Source organism: Rhinolophus hipposideros (assembly GCF_964194185.1).
Source record: "Rhinolophus hipposideros genome assembly, chromosome: 6".
Classification (NCBI taxonomy): domain Eukaryota; kingdom Metazoa; phylum Chordata; class Mammalia; order Chiroptera; family Rhinolophidae; genus Rhinolophus; species Rhinolophus hipposideros.
The window spans coordinates 80,682,100-80,706,637 of record NC_138052.1 but is presented as its reverse complement, the minus strand read 5'-3'; the positions used below and the strand labels follow the sequence as shown (position 1 = coordinate 80,706,637).

The 24,538-nt window shown below is 32.9% G+C and overlaps 1 protein-coding gene across 1 annotated transcript in view; it reads right to left on the bottom strand.

Moving 5' to 3' along the window:
* Nucleotides 1-284: 284 nt before the first annotated feature.
* The window catches only part of SPAG16 (sperm associated antigen 16), a 65,165-nt gene continuing 40,911 nt past the window's right edge, over nt 285-24,538 (bottom strand). Inside the window, exons 8-10 of the mRNA XM_081050561.1 lie at nt 22,147-22,216; nt 14,855-14,961; nt 285-3,121 (exon numbers count right to left, since the gene is read on the bottom strand). Coding sequence (XP_080906687.1) covers nt 2,921-3,121; nt 14,855-14,961; nt 22,147-22,216 — 378 coding nt within the window. The 3' untranslated portion in view covers nt 285-2,920. The remainder of the gene's footprint in view (nt 3,122-14,854; nt 14,962-22,146; nt 22,217-24,538) is intronic.

The following is a 24,538-nucleotide window of genomic DNA, read 5'->3' as shown; positions in this document are numbered from 1 at the left end:
CGGTTTAAAATTTAGTCTCCAGATTGCAGTTCTGGGTTTGGCATTTTCTATCATTGCAACCCATCTTTTGCATGTGCTTATAGCTCATGTGTGAGTTCAGCTGCTGTCCCTTATTTTTGCCTCCTTTCACTTCCGTTGAGTGTAACAATGCAATGAAATTATGTTTTACATAGGTTTTAGTTATTTTTTAGTGGACGGATCCTTCCAAGTATGTAGTCTTACACACACACACACACACACACACACACACACACACACACACACACACATATGCAATCTAAAGTCCAATATTTAAAGTCCAATATTTAATTTTAGCGTTTAAGATTCCCATTTGATGTCTTTTGGGAGAATACAGGTAAATAGTAATCTATTTTTAATCCGTGGAGGAAAATCATAACAAATTTAAATGCTTTATTTGCAATTAAAATATTTTATACTCAGTAGATAAACCCGACTTTTGATTAGTTTCATTTGTCCTAGAAAGAATGAAAGACATAGTTTTTAGCCAAATAATGGAGCGAATATTTATATTAGAAAACCCATTATGTCCTTTACAACATTAAAAAAATTAATGGAGAAAATCATCTCAGAAGCAGAAAATTCAATATTCATTCCAGGTAAAAAAAAATCTTAACACTTAAACCATTTATTTATGATTTAAAAATTTAAAACTAACTCATAATAAAACACAAATAAACAAACTTAGCAAGATGGAAGTAACACAATTTTTTTCAACTTAATATTTACCAAAGACTTAACAACAAATATCATTTCTCATGTTGAAACATCAGAAGCAATCCCTTTAAAACCAAGAACAGGATAAAAATGCTATACCATTTAACCACTCTTTAGAGGTCCTAGACAATGCACAAAGAAAAGAAATACACGTACAATTTTCCAGATTTGGAAAAGGAAAATCACAACTATCATCATTCACAGACAATTATCATTTACAAAAAAAAAAAACCAAAAACAGATAAACTCTTGAAATAGATAGAGTTCAGCACAGTCAACTTAGAGTAATCGATTTCATATCTGTATAACAGCAACTAACAAAACACATTTTTTCATTTATGCATCCATTCAAATACAAATATTTATGGCATAAGTACTATTTGCCAGTCATGCACTGAGATAATACTCCTGCTCTCATGAAACTTACATTCTAGTGAAGAGATACTACAAACAAGTTAGTAAGTACAATACAGATGTGTAAGAGAAAGATATATAAGACATGTAAGGAGAAAAAAACAAAGCATGGAAGAGGCCCAGGAAGGATCAGGGAATGAGGGGCATCATTAAAACTTAGATTGGGTGGCTATAGAACGTACGTCTAAAAGAAGACACTTGAGTAAATCTGTAAAAGAAGTGATGAGCCATTAGGATACGTGAGGGAAAACAACTCAGGCAGACGAAACCTCAAGTACAAAAACCTGCAGGCAGGAGCCTGCCTGGAGTGTTCTAAGAATTGGTAGGAAGCTACTGTGGCTGCATTGGAATTCAGTATATGGGAGTAGCAGGCGATAAGGTCAGAAAGGTTAAAAAAAGGCACAATTATGCAGGGCTTCAGAGCCTATGACTTTATTTGTAACTCTGAGAAAGACAGGAAGCCACTACAAAGTTTTTAATAGAGAAAAATTATGGACAGAGTTATATTTTAACATCACTCTTTCTGCTCTGTTCAAAGGAGACGAAAGGAAAACAAAGACAAATCAAGAGATCAGTTAGGAGGCTACTGCAATAATGTAAGCTACAGATGATAGAGAAAAAATAAAACAGGGAGCAATAGTGCTGGTGTTAAGAAAGACAGAAGTACAGATATATCTCAAAAAGAGAACCAAAGTATTATCATACCTAATCTGAAATGTTAACAGAGAAGTGACTCAAGGATTACTCCAAAGTATTCTGGCTAACTGAAAGGCTGGAGTTTCCATCATTTAAGGTAAAGAAAATTGTAGGACTCAGCCTTAATAGGGAATTCATATCTAATTGCAGGGGTCAAGGATGCAGTTAAATATATAAAACTAGAGTTCAGGAAGGAGATCTCAGTTGAAGATGTAAATTAAGGAGTCATTAACATACTGGTAGTTTAAAGCCATGAGACTGGATGAGACCAGCCAGGGAGTGATGACAGCAAAAAGAGGCGGCCCCAGAACTGAGCTCTGTAACACCTCAGCATGCAGAGGTCAGGAAGATGAGACGCAAACAGCCGAGAAAATGAAAACTTATGGCATTTAGTGACAATCATAAGGCCTAAGAAATGACCAGAAAGTGAGTGGCTGAGAACAGATGGAGCACAGGATCACTGAGACAGGCTGTCAGGGAACGGAATGAAAGTCCAGTGTGTTAGAAGGATCGAACATCCATGTGAACATTTAAATAACAAAGAAGTTTAGCAGGACTCATACTTTTAAAAATGACAATGTCACAGGACTTCATATTTTAAATTTACCCAAAAATGGCCTGAGAAGGGCCTGCAGTACAAAGTTACAGTAAGTAGGATAACCTGACGATAGGCGAGTCAAGGCAGCATGAGTTCATGAGGGAGCGGAAACTGAAAGCAGCAATGAGTAGCCAAGGGGACAGTTATCTCACCTCCTGGCACAGAAGGTGAAGGGAACATTCACAGAAGTTGAAAACATAGAAGATTTTGCTGAGCAATGATCTTGCATTCCAAAGAGTACAGAAAAAAAGCTTTGGGTGTCAGAAAAGATTGGGTCAGAAAATGTGATATAAGGAGCCTGCGGGAGGATTAATTAACATTCTGGAATAAATGATGAACTGGGAGACCTAGACTCCTCAGGCAGAGTAGAAAGATCATGGATCAAGAGTATGGGTGATGAAGAAAGAGAGGACTGGGGGAAGACAGGCCAGGAACATGTGTTGCTCAGAATCTCCCACTTGGCTCCTGCTGAGCGAATCACGATATTCTGTAGATGGGCAGCCTTATTCTGAGTGTTCGGACACTGTGCTGTGTCCTGCCAGTGGTGTCTTGCAGAGGTGTGGTCTTATTCCAAGTCTGTGGGTTCCCTCTCAACTCCTGCTGATGGACGTGTGCAGTTGGACAGACTGATCTTCCACTGAGCTCACAGGCTCCCTCTTGCTTTCTGTTGAAGGAGGTCTCAAAGCCAACAAAGGAAAAAGTTATTTATGTTAACTACTTGCAAGTATCATTTACAATAGGGAAATTATAGTGTACTCAGAATTACATTTAACAAAAACATGTACAAGATCTGTGTGGAGAAAAGTATAAAAATGTTATTGAAATATATTAAAGAAAATTATATTAATAAATATATGGGGAGAGAAACCATGTTCATTCACTCATTGAAACACTCAATATCATAAAAATGCCAGTTATCTCTACATTAATCTATACAACCACAGCTACTCAAAAATAAAAAAGTCCCAAGAAAAAAATGTTTTTAGGAATTTGGCAAGCCTATTTTTAAATTTATAGTTCTAGAATAGCTAAAACACTTCTGAAGAACAGGAATAAGGTTAAGGAAATTGCCCTAAGATATATCCAAACTGATTAGAAACTATAATATTTACTGCCACAGGAGTAAACAAACTCACTAATGAAACATAAAAGAAAGTCCAGAAGCAAACCCATGTATATGTGGAAATTAGTTAAATGACAGAGCTGTTACTACAGACCATTGGGGATAAAAAGAACCATAAATAAACTGTGCTAAGAAAAGCAATTACCTGAACAAAACTAAATAAAATTAGATCCCTCCTACACTGCACATTTAAAAAAATGCATATCCCAAGGTCATTAAATATTTAAAATTGGAACACAAAATTTTATGAACAGATGTCCAATCCAGACAAAAACGGTGTAGGCTATCTTTTCTCCTGCACTTTCCTGTTAAATGCCACTACAAACCCTGGAAAAAATGCAAAACACAAGCAAAGCAGAACTCCGAAAAGTGGAAATAGGAAGGTAAACTAGTTAGAGATTCCAGGATTGCAGGGTATCAGAGTGGCAGAATTTTTACCACCTCCTACCCAATGGAAGATAGTGACTCAGGTCTGCCCCCAACCTGGTAATAAAAGGTAATGTGTTCTCTAACCATAATCAAAACAGGAATCACTAACAAAAACACAACAAGAAAATCTCTTAAATACATGAAAACAACACACTTCTAAATAATCTATGGGTCAAAGAGGAATTCTCAAAGGAAATAAAAAGAAAAATATGCAGAAATGAATGTACATTAGAATGTGTGGGATGAAGCTGAGGCAGTGCTGAAAGGAAAATTTACAGCACTATTATATTACGAAAGAGGAAATGTCTCAAATAACTAATCTAAGTTTGTATCTCAAGAGAGTAGAAAAAGAGCACAAGAAACCCAAAGCTAGAAAAATAGTAAAGGAAATAAAGATGAAAGCAGAAATCAATGAAATAGAAAAGCAATTCAGAAAACATGAAACAAAAAGCTAGTTCTTTAAAAAAAAGATCTATAAAATTGATAAAACTCTATATAGCAAGATTGACAAAAATAAAAAGGAAGATACAAATAAATATCAAGTATGAATCAGAGAATATCACTACAGATCCTGTAGTATTAGAAGTATAATAAGGGAATAGTATAAACAAGTTCATGCTCACAAATTTAACAATTTAGAAAGGACCGATTCCTGAAAAAACACAAACTACTGAAATTCAATTAAAATGAAATAATCTGAATAGTCTTTTTACCGTTAAAGAAATTAAATGTATGATTTTAAAGCTCCCCAAAAAAGAGCTCCTCAGGCCCAGATGTTTCCATTGATGAATTCCACCAAATATTTACAAAAGAATTAGCAACGACTCAGCAATAAGAAGAAAATGAACTGATGATCCATGAAGCAGTTTAGATAAATCTCAAAGGAATTATGCTGAGTGCAAAAGTCAACCCTCAAAAGTTAAATACCATGATTTCCATTTAAATAGCAATACTGAAATGACAAAATTATGGAGATGTAGAACAGATTAGTGGTTGTCTAAGATTAGGAAATATGGGTTTGTGGGATGTAGGCAAATGGGTATGGCTATAAAAGGGCAAAAGCAGGGGTCCTTGTATTGATGGAACTATTCCATACCTTGTTTGTACCAATGTCAATATCTGGATTGTGATATTGTACTTCAGCTTTTTAAGATGTTACCACTCGAGGGAAACAGATAAAGAGAGCATAAGATTTCTGTTTTATTTCTGACAATTGCATGTGAATCTTCAACTGTCTCAAAATAAAAAGTTAGTTTTTAAAAAATTGGAGACATTTGTGGAACACAGATAATTTTAAATCAATTCTTTAGATTAACAAATAGTATTGCATAAATGTTAATTTCTTCATTTAAATAATTATATTGTGTTTTTGTAAGAGCACTTCTATGTGTTTAGGAAATACACACTGAAATATTTGGTAAAGGAAAAAATAAATAATAAACAAAAAATACTAAAAGAAACTATACAAGCAACCCACTCTGGCCTTGGGATAGGAAAGGATGCCTTAAGTAAGTGTCAATAAGCTTCACCGTAAAAGAAAATATCGACAAATTTGACTAGATTACAGTGATTTTTTTTGTTTTTTAAGGAGGGCACAGTTCCCAGTGGCCCATGAGGGGATCGAACCGGCAACCTTGGTATTGTTAGCACCACGCTCTAACCAACTGAGCTAACCAGCCACCCCGGGTTACTTTTTTAAAATAAAAAATATGTATTTCAGGTGTAAAACATGGCAAAATGAAGTTCCTTCTTTTTTTAGATATTTAAAGCAGCTTATTTCTTTCTTTTGGGGTGACAATTGTTGGTCAAGTTATGTAGATTTCAGGTTTGCAATTCTGTAATACATCATCTATATATCACACTGTGTGTTCACCACCCAGAGTCAGTTCTCCTTCCATCACCATATATTTGACCCTCTTTACCCTCATCTACCATCCCCCTCCCCCCATACCCTCTAAATTATTGTCTGTGTCTTAGTTTTTGTTTCTTCATTTGTTTGTTTTGTTCTTTTGTTGTTTTCAGTTTTATATACCACATATCAGTGAAATCGTATGGTTCTCTACTTTATCTGTCTGACTTACTTCGCTTAGCATTATAATCTCAAGAGTCATCCATGTTGTTGCAAATGGTACTATTTCATCTTTTCTTATGGCAGAATAGTGTATATATACCACAACTTCTTTATCCATTCATCTACCGAAGGGTACTTTGGTTGTTTCCATGTCTTGGCCACTGTAAATAAAGCTGCAATGAACATTGGAGCACACGTGTCTTTATGGATAAATGTTTTCAGAGTTTTTGGGTAGATGCCCAGGAGAGGGATTGCTGGGTCATATGGTAATTCTATTTGTAATTTTTTGAGGAACCTCCACACAGCCTTCCATAGCGGCTGCACCAGTCTGCATTCCCACCAACAGTGTATGAGGGTTCCTTCTTCTCCACAGCCTCTCCAACACTTGTTACTATTTGTCTTACTGATGATAGCCATTCTAACTGGTGTGAGGTAATATCTCACTGTGATTTTTATTTGCATTTCTTTGATGATTAGCAATGTTGAGCATTTTTTCATATGCCTATTGGCCATTTTAAGTCCCCTTTGGAGAAATGTCTTTTCAGGTTTTCTGCCCATTTTTTAATTAGACTGTTTGTTTTTTGTTGTTGTTGTTGAGTTTATGAGTTCCTTATATAATAATGAAGAACTTCTATTCATTAAAAGACACTAGAAAAAATATAAGTCACCATAAGGAACAAGATATCTACATTCACAAAATTAGTATCTAAGATGCATTGCATATAAAAGATCACCAAAATAATGAAAAATACGGGCCAAATTTATAAACTGACATTTCATAGGTATTAATATTTGCATTGCCTATGAACAAAGAACACATTCAATGTAATTATTAATCAGAAAAATGAAAATTAAGACCCAATAGGTAACATATTTCACTCATTAGGTTGGCAAAAAAAAACCCAAAAAACCCTGATAATACCAAGTACTGAAAAAAATGTAGAGTAATAGAAACTCTGTGTGGGTTTGTAATTCAGCTAATTTAGAAATATGACACTGTCTAGTATGACCCTCATATCCAATGACTCAGCAATTCAACTCCTAGATTAGTGTCCTACAGAAATTGTTTCAGATGTGCACCTGGAGATGTACAAGAATATTCATGGCAGAATTGTTTATTAGATAAAGACTTTGAAAACAACCTGAGCATATATTAATAAAAGAATAGAAAAGTAAATATTTTGAAACAAACTATAGCCACATAGAGCAACATGGAAGAATCTCAGAAACAAAACACCAAATGAAAAAAATCAAACTGCAGAAGACTATATACATTGTGTATAACATTTATGTTATTTACAGTTATTTAAATATATATGATTAATTTAATTTATATATATATATATTTTATTCAAATATACACAATACATTTAAATAATGTTACTTTTTAAATTGTTGTATATTTAATCCACAAATTCATAATATTTTATAAAGTGTTATTCTGAAATACAGATAATGTAGATATTGATACTGACTAAAGGTAAAATCCTTAGCATTTTTTCAATTGTAATTACATTTTTATATTTTCTAAATGATCCATGCTTATGCACAATTCAAAATAAATAGTAAACACCTGAGTATAATTAGTATTTCTTAATTGTTTTATTTTAATTCATATTCACTTCTTTTTTATGTAAACAGAATATATTTAGTGTAATAATGTAAGTATTTCTATTTATTTAATTTTCTACTAAGAATAGAATTATAAACAAGTTGGCTTAATCCTTACGCATTTAACATGGCAGGATTTTATGAATAAATATTTTGATTAATATATTTCTTCAGGGATTTTTAATGAATTATTTCAACTGTTGAAGATATTCAACATTATTATCAAATTACAGGCATTAAAATTCCCATTTGCACATGGTGATAGACTTTTTAATACCTTCCATGTTTCTAAACTCTAAAAAATGCAAAACTAATTTCCTTTTTAGCAGCTTTATGACTGATAAATAGAACGATTTAACATCCTACTTCAATATTCACAATTACTGGCAAAATATCAACCAGATCCTGGGTTCATGCCAGAATCACAGTGATACTTTATGCAAAAAATAATAATAATAACTACATAGCAATATTGAAGACTACTGTACAAAATGCAACTGAACTCGCTGTATTAAATGCAGGGATCAGCACATAAAAGCATTTAACTGACCTTGAAGTGCATCATTATCATGACCAGTGTGTCATAATACATAATACATCGTGATGATATGCACTGTATCATCACTGGCAGATGTCATAACAAAAGTATTAGATAAGATTCTACTTTTTTATTTAGTGAATCAAAATACACAATAGCCCCTAAAGAAGTTGAGAGTTGTGTACAATTTTTATGAACATTAGAATATCAGAATTAGCCACCATAATGCTCTATTTTCCATATCTCTGCCTATAAATAATCTGAATTAGGGAAACTATACCTACAACCATAGAAAGTCATGGCCTAATCATTCAAGCTACTGATAATGAAATGACAAAAAATGGTTAAAAGGAATGAATTTAGAAGTCTTTAATAGACTTCAGTGTTACCTAGATCATATTTCACACAAAAGAATGAAATAGTATTAGCAAGTATTCTTTCTCTTCTCGTAAATAATCTTTCTACAGAAACACTATCATTTCATAAGTATGAATTCTAAATAGGTACTATGCTAGATATATTAAATATATTATTTAATTGAATCGTTACAAAAACCCTTTGTGCACACACATTATTCTTCCCAGTTAAAAAGATGAAAGTATAGAAGTTAAGTAATTAAAGGTTTGTACAAGTAATACGTGGTAGACTTGGGTTTCAAACACAGATTAGACTTCAAAATAATTCATACTCTAAAACAGCTTCTGCCAAAGTACAATCTACAGTACATTAATAATGCTATGCTGAAAAAAAGGATTGTTATAGTTAATTTATGCAAGGATAAGTTATGAAAGCTCTACATTAAGGCTAAAAAAAAATCCCTTTGCTCAACTAACAAAAGACATGTATGTAAAATTTCTAAAGACCAAAAAGAAGTTAAAAATAAATGGAAAAACATATGAAAAATCATTCACAGCTTAATGAGAAAGCAGTTATCTTTATAACTATATTAGTGGCATAAACTAAGTTTTGAAAGGCCTTTCTTATTTAACATGTATCATTGATTAATAAACGTATAATAAAATGATTTTAAAAGTGTAATATAAATTATTGATTTCAATTGAAAGCTATTTTTAAGGGAACCATCTAAAGTTGAGCTAAAGTTTTTATTAAAATAAACTGAAAAACTGTTGCTAAATCAACTGTTGCCTGGGTAAATAATCTTAAATTTTTAATATGTGTAGGCTTTTTAATTGTTCCTTTATGAAGATTTAAAAAATTTTATTTAAGTATGAAAATAATACGAATATTTCCCAAAATACAACATGTATCTGTTTATTTTATCCTTTAACAACCTTTGAATATTTAAGTTACAAATTTTTTGAAGATTTTATTGTATACAAGGTGTGATCACAAAATACAGTGAATGTTTAAATTTTAAAAAAAAAAAGTATACATCCTTCCCAACATGTCCTCTGTTGCTATCCATTTGGAGAAGAAATATCTGTGTCTTCTCGATATCTTTACAATACTTTAAAACATAGTTTCTAGCAGAAACATAAATCTGTTTACATGTAAAAGCATAATATTAATCTAGATAGAATTATTTTTCATTTAAAAGAGCATCTATATACTCCAACTTACAAGAGATTAAGAGTTAGATCAGGCAATAAAAAGATGGAAGGCATAAGTTCGCAATCCCTTATCTTTCTTAATTGTCTCTCCACTTTCTTAAAATACTTTCAATGGTGGTGTTTTTTCACTTTTCCCGCATAATCACTTAGTACGTAGGTCAGAACACAAGGTAAGTGGCAGATTTTTAATATATGAAAATTGGAATGTATAAAAATTGCAATTGTAAGCTCCAAAATTAACTCCTCAAGGAGTCATTAAAGCAACAGATTTTGAACTACAGTGGATGCCATATTATTCTTTCCCCTCTGTGCATTGAAAAATAAATTCTACACATAAATATTATCTTTTAAAACTATTCAAATTTATATGGAATTCTTCCATACTGCTTGTCTTTAATATACTGGTACACTGAAAGTTTCATGTGTATAATCACCATTCAAAGTCTCAATAAAGTAGTAATTTCTTTCTCCTAACTGTGACTAATGCGATTATAAAAAGTATCCAGTTAATTGTGTAATAGCTCTTAGCTCCTTTAGAGGAGAAAATATCTTTCACAGGTAGAAGGAAATTGTTATAATATATAGTTATTATCTTTACAAAAACTAACCCATTAACTATTTTAGTATCCTGTTGGATCAGCTAAAGACAGAAAACTGCTTTCCCAGTGTTCACAGAAATTGTTTCCTTAATTCAAGAGAAAACAGTTTAAAACATAAAAATTAACTTTAAAATATAATCTCATATTAACTCAACCTTATAGAAGGGATTTTATAATATTATAGAAATACATAAAGGAATTAATACAGAGTATAGAGAAGCCAGATACCTAACTGGCTCGAGAAGGAAAGATACACAGTTGTCTAAAGACCAGTTTATAGAGGAATGTTTCAGGAAGACATATTCAATGTCGCACAGAGTGGGCTATTGAAGGACTGTTTAGGAGGCTGCTAATAAAAAATTACTGGAACTTAACAAATTTGATAAAGTTAAAGGATATAAAATCAACATACAGAAATCAGTTTTTTTCTATACACTAACGATGATATATCTGGAAAAGGAATAAGAAATCCCATTTACAATAGTATCAAAAACAATAAGATACTTAGAAATAAATTTAACTAAGAAGTGAGAGATCCATACAATGAAAACTATAAGACACTGATGAAAGAAATTGAAGAAGAGACACAAATGGAAAGATAACCCATGTTCATCAATCAGAATAATAATATTGTTAAAATGTCCATACTACAAAAAGCCATCTGCGGAGGACAGACGGTTCCATGACATAACCACTGCCTGACCACTGCTGGACCTGACAGCTGGATCACGGCCAGAACAGTAATTGCTCCCCAAAATCCTCTCAGAGACTATCTGATTGACCCCGCCCCTAGTGCGGGGTCCCACAGTGTGGTCTGTGCTGGTTCCTGGAACAGGATGTTGCCCTATCCTTGGCAAGCATGTAAAGCATTTTCCTCTTATCTGGGGTACGTCATGTCCCAGTACCCCATTCATCCTGCCTTGTCCTATATAATCCTTTTGCACATGGCACACATCACAGAGAATATCCATGTCATCTTATAGCCATTGGAGATGTATCTCATATATAAAATAAGTTCTGTTAATAAACAATGTAACGATGGAATTGTCAGTCTCTCACCCTATGAAATCTTACATAACACATATATAGATTCAATGCAATCTCTATCAAAATTACAATGGCACTTTTCACAGAAAAAGAACAAAACATCCTAAAATTTATATAGAAGCACAGAACAATCCAAATAACCAAAGCAATCCCAAGAAAGAAGAACAAAGCTGGAGACATCACACTCCTGATTTCAAACTATACCGCAAAGCTATAGAAATCAAAACAGTAGGATACTGACATAAAAATACACATATTGACAAATGGAACAGAACAGAGAGCACAGAAATAAACTGCCGTATATACAGTCAACAGATATTTGACAGGAGAGCCAGGAATACTTGATGATTCAATAAATGTTGTTGGGAAAACTGGACAACAACATGTAAGAAAATAAAACTGGACCCCTAACTTATACCATCCACAGATAATAATTTGAAATAGATTACAGGTTTAACCATAAGACCTGAAACTATAAAACCTCTAGAGAAAACATAGGGAATAAGCTCCATTTTTTTGATATGACACCAAAATTACAAGCAACAAAATTGAAAGTCAACAAGTGGTACTACATTAAACTAAAAACGTTCTGCACAGCAAAAGAATCAACAAAATTAAAGGCCACCTACAGAATGGGAGAAAATATTTGCAAACCATATATCTGATAAGGGGAAAAAAAAAAAAATATATATATATATATATATATATATATATATATATATATATATACATATATATATATATATATATATATATATATATATATATATTATATACCGTGTTTCCCCGAAAATAAGACCTAGCCTAACAATCAGCTCTAAGGAGTCTTTTGGAGCAAAACTTAATATAAGACTGGGTCTTCTTATATTATAGTAAAATAAGACCCGGTCTTATATTAATTTTAGCTCCAAAAGACACCTTAGAGCTGATTGTCAGGCTAGGTCTTATTTTCAGGAAAACACCACATAGATAGATGGATGGATGGATGGATGGATGGATGGATGGATAGACAGATAGAAAGATATAGATATATAGATACACACACACACACACACAGACACACACACACACATACACACACTCATATACCTCATACAGCTCAACAACAAATTAAAAAACTATTATTCAAATAAGGGCAGAAGAATTGAGTAGACATTTCTCCAAAAAAGACTATACATGGCCAGCGGGTACATGAAAAAATAATGCTCAACATGGATAAGTACCAGGGTAATGTAAATCAAAACCACAATATGGTATCACCTAACACCTGTTGGAATGGCTGTGATCAAGAAGACAAGAGATAACAATATTGGTGAGGATGTGGAGAAAAGGGAATCCTTGTACACTGTTAGTGGGAATGTAAATTTGTGCAGCTGCTATGGAAAACAGTATGGAGGACCTTCAAAAACTTAAAAATAGGGCTACTATGTGATCCAACAATCCCACTTTTAGATATATTTCCAAAAGAAATGAAAACAGCATCTCAAAGAGATGTTCACTGCAACAGTATTCACAATATCCAAGATATGGAAACAACCTACGTGTCAGTGGATGAATTCATAAACAAGATGTGGCACGCGCGCACACACACACACAATGGAATGGAATATTATTCAGGCAAGAGAAACAGCAGGACATCCTGCTCTTTGGGACAACACAGATGGGCCTTTAGGAAATTATGCTAAGTGAGGTTAAATCAGAGAAAGATGAATACCTCATGATCACTTACATGTGGAATCTAAAAAGCCAAACTTTCAGAAACAGAGAGGAGAATGGTGGTTACTGGGGACAGCAGGTGAGTGGGGGATTTGGGGAGATGTTGATCAAAGGCTACAAAATTGCAGGAAAAGAAAAAAAATAAAGAAAAGAAAAATATTAGTAAAAATGGTTGGTTACTCAGTGAAGGAAGAAAGAATTCACTTCACTTTAGCTCTTTTGTAAGGCTGAATTTTTCTATTATATTGTAGATATTATATTAAATATTTTAGTGTAACACCAAAAAAGAATATACTGTGCATAAATATGTAATGTATGGTCCTATATTTTAGTAGCTTTTCGTCATATTAAAAAGTCAACACTGCATTATTAATGTAGTCTTCCAAAACATAAGCACTTAGTGAATGAATCAAGAAATCATTTCTAAGTATGACTTACTACCTAAAAGAGAATGCCTGACATTAGAAGATGAAAATGTTCCTGATGACAATCACCATCATCACACCCAAAATCCTTAACTCTGCTATTTTTTTTATTGTCTGAGTGCTTTATTTGCCCCCTGATCTAATAACTAATAACCTCTGTGGATATACACAAAGATTACCCATAAAAACAAGCAATTTTTATTGACAGTAACAGTCATTTACCACCAGTGGCCAAGACGCAAATTAAAGGCAGGTGGCGGAGTGGAAAAGCTATCTGGCGGCAAATGGAGAAGGTCAATCCTGATGGGGGCGGGGGCAGTGGGGGGGAAGAGGGGGTTGTTGGCCTGGGGTGAAGCTGGAGGCAGACTGACTAGAAAAAAGACTAAATACCATCAATCCATAAATAAATGACAAAAAGAAGAAGTAAAATACTAATCTAAGTATCACAAAAAAGTGATTACCAAGCCTTAGTATCACATAAAAGTATCAGTCTATATTTTATTAAAATATTATATACAATACTAAATTCCAATGCATACCTTTGAGGGAAAAATGTTATTGATATTAGTTAAATAAATGATTTACTATAACATGAATTCATAAAAATCTATTGTTCTTATAGGACTACTACCACCAAAAAACTATTATAATTGAAAATGTCTTCATATTTAAATGAATGAGAGATATTTTGGAATTCAAAGGTAACAACTACTTTATGAAAAAAATTAACTACCTCAATTAGACATTTATGTAATTTTCATAATAAGAAACTAAAATCCCTCACAGGTTTTATGCAATTTTCTTCCTTCTTCATTTTTGATCTCTTTGTCTGGCAGGATATTTTAACACAATTTTTCTTTAATCATTACAGAAGATTTAACTATCAGCCTTATTACAAAGCAAAGGCACTCAGATATAAGGAAATTCTAAAATGGGACATGATTTTTTTCCATTCTAATTTTAAATAAGACAAGAAAAGTCTGAAGTTATACTGTGAGATAAGAAATAAAGGATAATCTGGGAGTTACTTCTTTTGGACAGAAGTGATTTTAAGCAGAAATGTGATTCACTGAGTTATCTTGGCTACTAAACAGTTTGTGTCCCTCAATTAACTAGTTAAATAACATTTGTGGGCATCCACTTTCCATCTATAAAACAACGGGCTCAGAGTATATAACCTCTAAATTCCTTTTCCAGTAAAATAATGATACCCCATCAGTCCATGGATCTGAAGATATGAGAGTTAAATATGAATTAATGGAAACAAATAAAATACCATACCGTTTTATTTTTCATCTTTGTTTTATACTTGTCTTGTTCCCTGGTTTCATGAAGATCATTCTGAGCAGGACCTTCTGGTGCATTTTCCTTTTCACGACTAGGAATAGCTACAAGATAATACATTTATTCTTAATATTTATACTGTTTGCCTGTAAGAAACATAACCAAAAATATGAAAGTCAAAGTCATGATACATTTATTTTTAAACTAATAATATTAAACTCATACCAAAATGTTGTAAGAAAAGTCTCAAATTCATTTCCAAAAAATGTAGGGTAGCATTACTGCAAGGTTAGTGAAATGGCATGATGAGCCAGTTAGAAAGCATAAGAGAATCTCCAATTACGTTATTATGAATTTGGAATCTCCAAATTCCTGTTATCATGAGGTTTCGTGTGTTTATAAACAAAGTCGAAGAGGGTCAAAGGAGAGAATGGTAAGCAATAAAATTTCCCAAGTGGAACTGGATAATAAATGATTTTTAAAAGAATATGTTATTTTAAAAAGTATTATTCTCTATGCTTCTCAGTGTTGAGAAAAACACAAAAGAAAATACAGGGTTATATTCTGATATAGATTTAACATTGGTCTCCAAACTCTTCTGGACATAAAGAGCAGTCCCAATGGAATCATCTAAAGGGAAAATAAAAGTAATGGGAAAAATCTCTATATTTTTTCCTATCTTTCCATATACACATACATGTTTAAATATACATAATTTCCCCCCATCTTTCTAAACAGCAAACTAATTTCAAATAACTAATAATATTATAATCACTAATGCCTAAATTCAACAACTTAATGTTCTAAATTATAAATCTAGATTTGTAATTGGAAAAGATGATAAATGCAAAAGCATTGGGATGGTTTCAATGTGAAGGCTCTCGAAGAATCCTCAAGTTATAAAGGTGAGGAGACACATGGCCGGCATTTAATTTTTTCCTTGAACCCATTAATTCTTCTTATTTATTACCCGTTCCAGACAAAAGAGAAAAATCCTCACAGTAACATGAAAACAGAATGTTTCATAACTTAGTGCTACATAAAAGTACTTGAAAGACGTCAAACTCTTGGGTTTCCAGACTGCCTGTCCCCCCTCAATGGTGCTATAAGTTAAGAGGCCCACAACATCTGAGAAGTCAAAGTGTGGGGGAAAGGTAACAATTACAGCTCGTTTACATTAAGGAAATTTTTTCACTTCAAATTCTCTTTTATTGTATTTTCTTCTTCAGTGACCAAAGGGGATAACTCAATAATGATAGTAATTTAAAATAATAATTAGCTTTTATGCCTCATTGACCTTGTACTATATAATAGCCAGAAGTATAAACAATTTACACTTATTATTTTATGAAATCCTGTCAATAATCCATCCCATGAAGGTCACTACCTTTTGTTCCCTTTTACATATGAGGAGAATTTGTATAGTAACATCTACAAGGAAGAAAAAACAAAAACAAAAAAACAAAACACCCAGAATTTCAGCAGATAACTCTAGGAATACAAGCAAATCTCAGATAGTACACAAAACTATCTGACTAAGCACCACTTCACAAGAGAAATAAAATAAAAAGCAAGAAACAAATAAACAAAAATGGTAAGGACAAAAACAAAGTTGAAGACCAAAAAGGGTTTGGTTTGTGATTCTACTCATATATAGTTGTTCCACATATAAAATGAAACTACAATAATTTACACTAATAATATTTAGGAAAAAAAATCAACATTTGAAACCAAAAACATGAGAATAAACATTGTAGAATGTATGTGGAATTGGCAGAGAAATAAGGCTTCTCAATTATTTCTCAATGTACCAAGAATAAACGTGATTTCCATTCTCCATCAGATAAACATCAGTCACACAAAGATTTATAGAATAAATGAGAGGCTCAGACATTGAAATCTATGAGCATGTCACATTGATAGTTAAGTGCATGTAAATCTCAAATTTCATATAGCACTTCTTGAGAGCTTGTTTGGAGGTTCTAGCAGGGGAGCGCAGCTACTCGTATACCCTTGACCGAGAAGACGGTCCTCTCCTCTATCAGGGAAGGTCGTCCTCTTCGACTGAGCGCGCAGCTTCGGGAGGGACACACATGGATCGGTGAGGGAGGAAGAGGACACCCGCCTAGCCAGCCAGATCAGCCGAATCAACCTTGGCGATCAATGGGGTGACAGATGTCGCAGCCAGATCGCCCTCACATCCCATATAGCACTTCTTAATGTTTAGTAAATAGGAACTAAGTCCACGTCTCTACCACACCATCTGCAAGTTTATCATCTAACGCTTATTAGAGACAAGGCTATAGTACTAACTATTGCTATCCAGTTTCCCAAATGTTACTTGGGCAGAAGCAACATTTTAAGGAAGGTACAATTCCTTAAGATAAATAAAGCAAGCAGCAAGTGAACAAACACATTTTCACCTATAGCAGTTTTATTTATTGTACCTCCAGTGCTAAATTTCACCTATTCAGCCATTCCTTCATGTATGCACACATCCAACCAATGTTAACTGAACACGGTTCAAGCCTCTGGTCAAATGTCAGAAAGGCATGAATGTGTTCGTTCAACAAATAAATACTTAAGTACCTATATTGTGCCAGTCCCTAACTTCCTTATGTATTAAACACAGCTGAAGAGAGAATAATTTTATGAAAAAAAAAGGTTTTGAAGAAATTATCCATAATTTAGCCTAGAGATATAAATAGGAAATATCTAAGAGATGAGGATACTGTAAGCTAAAATGAGATTATGCACACATCTAACTGGAATTCAGAAAAAGGTAATGGAGGTGAAGGGGAAGACCCTATTTTTGAAATGATAGTATCTCTTGCTAAACAAGACCATATACTCCATGTAGTCATAAAAAACTGGCACCTATTAATGCAATTTTGAGCAGCAACAAAATACCTAACTTAAAAGCAGCAATTAATTAAACTAAAAACCTTAAGAATATTTTGTTCTCCTATACGGGACATTTATTTCATCTGGCACGCTCTGAAGCTAGCTTTCACTATTTTCCTCCTCATCAAACATTTCCAATTTCTAGCTGTTCACCTTGAATCTATAATCTATCATAAATTACAAGCTATTATATATTAAAAGACAATTATACCTATCTTTATAACGTGCTTTGTAAATAGGCATCATTGCACTCAAATTGCAACTTTATAGGATACCAAAGTAATATAATTTAATAACTAATGCAAATATAATAATCAAAACCAACATATTCATAAACTTTTTGAAATTAAGTAATTTGCACCAAAAAAACAAACAGTGTTACCTCATAATATGTAATACTATTCTGTATAGTTTTTAATAAATATTTGATACATTATATTTTCATAACAAGAAAGAAAAACATAATACAAAATTGTCAGTTCAACTATATAGTCAATAATAATTCACTATTTCATAGTTTCTCCTAGGAATTTTTCTATAATTCTATATAACATACAAGAATAAATACAGAATTAAAAACCCGTTTCAGTTGAGAAAGTTGAGTGCTAAAAGTTAATATTTTCTCTGTGTGGTATCAATTATGTATACATTTTAAATATATCTTATAATTTTAAAATTAGCATGCTATTTTGATACCTTTAAAAATATGGTTTGTTTAAAATTATTTGATAGCTCTACTCTAAATGAGTAGAGCTATCAAAGAATGTTTGTCTTACTCCCTAAGTACGAATTAAATAACTATTAATTTGTCTTTTCCCCAAAGTTCAGAGTAAATGACAATCAATTCATTGTTCCCTAACTACAGACTGAATAAGATTTTAATCTGAAGATTTACTACCGCCATACCAAACTCTGTCCAAAATAAATGGATGGATGGATAGATGGATGACAGAAAGACAAATAGATAGGTAAAAGATTTTTAAAATTAGACTAAAATTTTCCTAAAATGAGCAAATGTAGAAGGAGGGTATTAAATATATGAAAATTATGATGAAAGACAGCAGACTTTAGGAAGAACAACCATTTAACCAATAAAGCCAACTTCTTTTTAAATTACAATACCTGCTGGCTAAGTAAGGTTCCAAGTTAATCAAGCAATCAGAGTGATTACAGATGCTGAGATCACATCAGCCAAAAGCTGAATCCAGAAGCTCAGGACAAAGTACTGCAAGTCCCACCGATCAAAATATTACAAACTTCGTCTTCAAAGTAACTTATAAATGTAAGTCTAGTAAAACACGCCATGTGTTCATTTTTTAATTAAATTCCAGGAGATAATTCCATAAAAGAGTTATCCATAAACCATCAGTTTATTTTAATAGAGATGTCAAGGATAAACATTAAATCATAAACTGTGAGGCTAGAATGTAGCATTAGAGGTTAACTGATGCAAGCATCAAACCAATGCACAAAGTTCTTCAACCTTGAAGCCTTTTCTATATTCTTTTACATAATCTTTAGTCATTTGGGAAGATAGAGTTCCTAAGATTATGTATTTCATAATACATAATCTTAAAAAGGATAGTATTTCATACTATCCTTTCATATTTATATCTGATTATATTCTTAAATTATCTACATATCAAACAATTTTCTGATGTAAAGAGACATACATATTCAAATGCAGTAAGCAAAAAAAGTAGAAAACAATCACATCAAAGAAAATTGTGTAACCATTTTGTTGTGCATCCTCCAATCATTTTTCTTTACATATATTTAACAGACCTGCCCTTATATTGTATAAATGTTTTTATTTCTTAACATTATACTAAGTTAACATTATAACATGAACATTTCTTATGCATGATATATTTTCAGACTTTCAACTACATTTAATCATTCACTTGTGGTTAAAGATTAAGATTGCTTGTATTGTTACTATAGATATGACTGCATTAAACAGCCCTGCGCATACTCTCTTTAGGCATTACTGCGCTTAACTGAGAGTTCTTTAACATAAAATGATAGGAAAGGAACTATTAAATCAAGGTTAAGAAAACAAATTCAAATATAAGAATGCTACATATTTCTTTTAAGCCTTAATTAACAAGAGAACACAATGAATCGTTATCTGGAAATAACAGGATGTTATGTTTATTAAGAAAATTCACCATTTTGCAGGCTTTCTGTATTTTGGAGTTTCCCCATCTTCTTTTTTAAATCAACTTTATTGAGGTATAATTTACATACAATAAAATGCATACATTTCCAGTGTAAAGTTGCGAAAGTTTTGACAAAGATAAGTAGCATATAACCACCACCAAAATCAAGATATAGAACATTTGCACCAACCCAAAATTATTTTCTTATTTTTTACGTACCTCATAAACATTACCTAATTTTTAAAGTCAGTTTTCTTTTAAAGAAATTAAGAAGAGACAAACATTATCTTTACATTAACTGGAATTTAACATTTCTAAATCTCTGTATTCTATTCTGTAGTTCTGACTTTACTTCTGGCATACTTTTCTTTCAGCCCAAAGAAAATCCTTCAGTATTTCCTGTACTTCAAAATAGCCGCCAACAAAATCTCTAAGCTTTCATTTACATTAAAATGTCTGCATTTCACATTAGTTTTTGAAGGATACTTTTATTGAATATAAAATTCGGAATTAACATTTGCCCACATTATAAAGATTTAATTTCATTTCCTAGCTTCCATTATTTCTGATGGGCAATCAGCCTTTTATTTGTATTATTGTTCCCCTGTATGTAATATGATTTTTCTCTCTTGGCTGCTTTCAAGATTTTCTCACTTAAATTTTCAGCAGTTTGAATATATCCAGATATGATTTTCTTTGTGTTTATAGTTAGTTGCTTTTTTTTTTCTTTTGGATGTGTAAGTTAATGCTTTTCATCAAGCTTGAGAAATTTTAGGTCATCTTTTGTTTAAATATTTTTATGCCCCATTCTCATTCTTTTCTCCTTTGGGATTCTTATTACACGTATGCTAAGTCTGCAAATTTTCCTTCAATTTTTTTCTATTTCTTCTGTAGAATAGATTATTTTTATTGATCTCTGAAAATTCACTGACACTTCTGTCACCTCCAATCTGTTGTGAAGTATAAAATTTTCATTTTATTGTATTTTTCAGTACTAGAATTTGTATATCCTTTTTGTTTCAATTTACCTGCCAAGATTTCCTATCTTTTCACTCATTGATGTCATATTTCCCTTTAAGTCCTTTATTATATTCAAAATAGCCTCTTTAACATTTTTATCTGCTAAACCCAACACCTGAGCCATATCAGTGTAGGTTTCCATTGATTGCTTTCTGTCTTGATTGTAGATCATATTTTCAATTATATACTGGTCAATACAAATGACAGATTATAAAGATTTGGGACAACTGTCTCCCTCTGAAGGTTACAGATTTTTATCCCAGCAGACAGTTTAATTTTTTGATGATCACCTTGAATTTCAAGCCTTGCTTTGTTAGGGTAGGTCCATGGAAAGCCCTAAATATTTCCCAACGCTCTCTACCTTGGCAAGATTCTAACTGCAAACTATTTTATCTAGGAATTCTGTGTAAGCTTTGTTTTTGGTTTTATACAGTGGATACAAGATGTTGAATGTTAATACAGTGTTATCAAGGTGTTAAAGAGGTCTCTCCAGCCAGGTATGGCTAGAACTCCAATGTCTCCCAGCACTGTTTGACCTCTAGAATTCCTGGTCTCCTCTTAGCCCTGTAGAATCTTCTCTCTTTGATAAGTCCCACTCTTGCCTATGTGGCCCAGCTATCAATTAAGGACTCACAGTAAACTCCCTCAAAAGCAGGACCACTGCTCATTGCAGTACACCCTCATCTGGTGCCCTTTTCTACAGATTCTAGTTGCTTTGACAATTTGCCCTTTCAATTTATGCAGGACTGCTATGCTTTCTTGACCTCCACCTCCATAGAGCTTAGCTTGGGAAATTCCCCAGGCACAAAGCCATGGTGATGATGGAGCCAAATTTACAAATTTTCCTTCTGTCACTTGCCTTCTGTGACTTGTGCTGTTTTCCACTGTCTGCAAGTAGTTGCCTCATGTAGTATACAGTCTAATTTTAGAGTTATTTATGGGGAGAAGCCTAGTCTGGTACCAAGTACTCCATCATGGCCAGAAGCAGAAGTCCTCCCATATGGTTTACTCATATTTTTCTCTAAAATTAATCTGTACAGTATCATATCTATATTTAATCTTTATCTTTTCATCAACATTTTAATTTGGGAGTAGTTACAACACTATTTATTCACTTTTAAATAGCTCTAGAATTTTGAGCTCTGATAAGGTTGAGAAATCACAAACCAATACTAAATTAGTCTTACCACATTTTACTCTTACCTCTAATTTCAGGAACTGAGTTACTACTCCCTGGTTCCGCATACATCAGTGTTGCTTGAACTCTAGAAATCTAAAAAATAAAATCCAAAAGATACTAAATGACTCCAAAAAGAGGTTTAAAAATGCAGTGTTTAAATATTGATTGTAAAATATAAAAAATATTAATCTCCAATGGGTTAATTCATGTGTAATTAAATTTTTTAAACATGAATGGCAACAGAAGAAAAATACAATTTTAAATTTAAATTCCACAGGCAATTATTTAGTATCTATTATGGGTAAGCATCTGAACATTTCTTTTCCAGCACAGTTTCCGGACTCAAGAATACTCATTGCACACTTTGAACGATAATTATTCAGATCTCCACTTTAAAAGAGGTTTCTGCTTTGTTGAAATTGCTTCACAACAGCTTAATTTGTCTTTAAGTCCATAAAAGATGAGGTAAGTATTACTTAGGAAGTAAAATATGAAGAAACTGCTGTTATTCCTAAAACTCTTAGCTCATTTTCCACACACAGGCACTCCTTGTTTTATTAAACATGCATTATAATTAAGAACATTTGTTAATTCAATGGCATACCATTTACCTATATTTCCTGAACAATAGACTTAAATTAAAAATTCAACTTTAAGAAGCTCTCTCATCCCTCATTGTATATGATTATGCCAACACAAAAGGCCATCTATTTAATTATATATAGATATACACATTTTTCTACTTTCACTGAGTAGCAAGATTTCTTTAATAGAAAATAGCAGATAATAAATTGTAACCTATAAATTAGTGCTCATGAAATCCCTGGATAAAAAAAGTGAGAAAAATGTATATCTACTCTTGGATGCCAATGGATTATAAAAATTTTAAATGTTCCTCTTATTTAGAATACTGTGAAATTTACATATAAGTTGCAAATATAGTACAGAGTTCCACATACCCTGTACCATTCCCCGTTATATCATGTATTGTCATGTACATTTGTCACAAATAATGCACTGATATTAATACATCATTATTTTTAAAAGTCTATATTTTATTCTTATTTCATTAATGTTTTCCTAATACCCTTTCTCTGTTCTAGGACACTACCTTACATTTAGCCATCATGTCTTGAGGAGTACTGGTCAGGTACTATTTTTGCAGAATGTCCAGGAACTTGGGTTTGTTTGGTGTTGTCTCGTGGTTAAATTGGAATTAAGGGTTTGGGGGAGGAGGACCACAAAGGAGAAGTGCCATTATTAGCCATTACATCAAGGATGCATGTCATCAACATGATGAAATGCTGATGACATTAACTTTGATCACCTTCCTGAAGCAGGATCTGCCAGGTAGTACCACTGTAGAGAGTTATTCCCTCCCTGCCCACTCCCACCCCCCACCACATTTCCACTACAGTTTTCTAAGCAAGTTACTACATGCAGCTAGCACAAAACAGCTTAAGTGTTAAGCTCCACATCCTTGAGGGAAAACTTATCTACATATATCATTTGAGATTCTTCTTTGAAGAAGATATTTTTCTTTTCCCTTTTATTCTTTCTTCTATTTATTTATATAAATAAATTATAAACTCTCCTATTTATTTACATAAATCATTATAAACTCATAGATTTATTTTGAGTTATAATCCAATATTACATTATTTATTCTCTGGCTCAAATTTTTCCAAATTTGACCACTGGGAAGCTCTTTCAGGTTGATTCCTATAAATAAATCTGACTCCATTTTTTTAATGTTATACTGCTAACAGCTTTTAAGCCTTACCCTATCCTCTTCCCTTTGTGCCCATATCTGGGCAAGCTGATAAGAATGACTGGATGTTTCCTCCTTTGGCACTGATGGAAGCTTCAAACCACACAAGGCCCTCCTCCCTGCGCATGAGAACTCTCACCCTGGCCCCAAATCCAAACTTCGATAAAACCCCAAGCCAGTCTCCTTTCCTTGCTCTCTCTGCCATTTCAAACCCACACAGTAGGCATGTGCTGTTCTCCCCAGAGAAATCAAACACACAATAAATACTGTCATACCCTCTGCGTGTATGTATGGCATCATCATGCTCAACATTCAAACCAAATTTAGTTACTGGTCCATCTACCTCTATAGGTGCCCACAATAGTTCCTCTGTCCCTTGACATAACCCATTTTTTCTTCTTGGGTTTTCTATCTTTTCTTTCTCTCTCTCTCTCTCTCCTTTCCCTTTAACTTTGTGAACATTTCCGAACTTCCTCACACAACGACATGCTCCATCACTCCAGGCTCATCTTGTATTTTCCCTGCCCAGACTACAATCAGCCATTTCCGCAAAAAGCCTTACTTCCTTCTATCAAAGAACAGTATGGGAAACCAACTGATATGCTCATTGTTATGGGAGTGCAATTATTTCTAGGCTCTCTCAG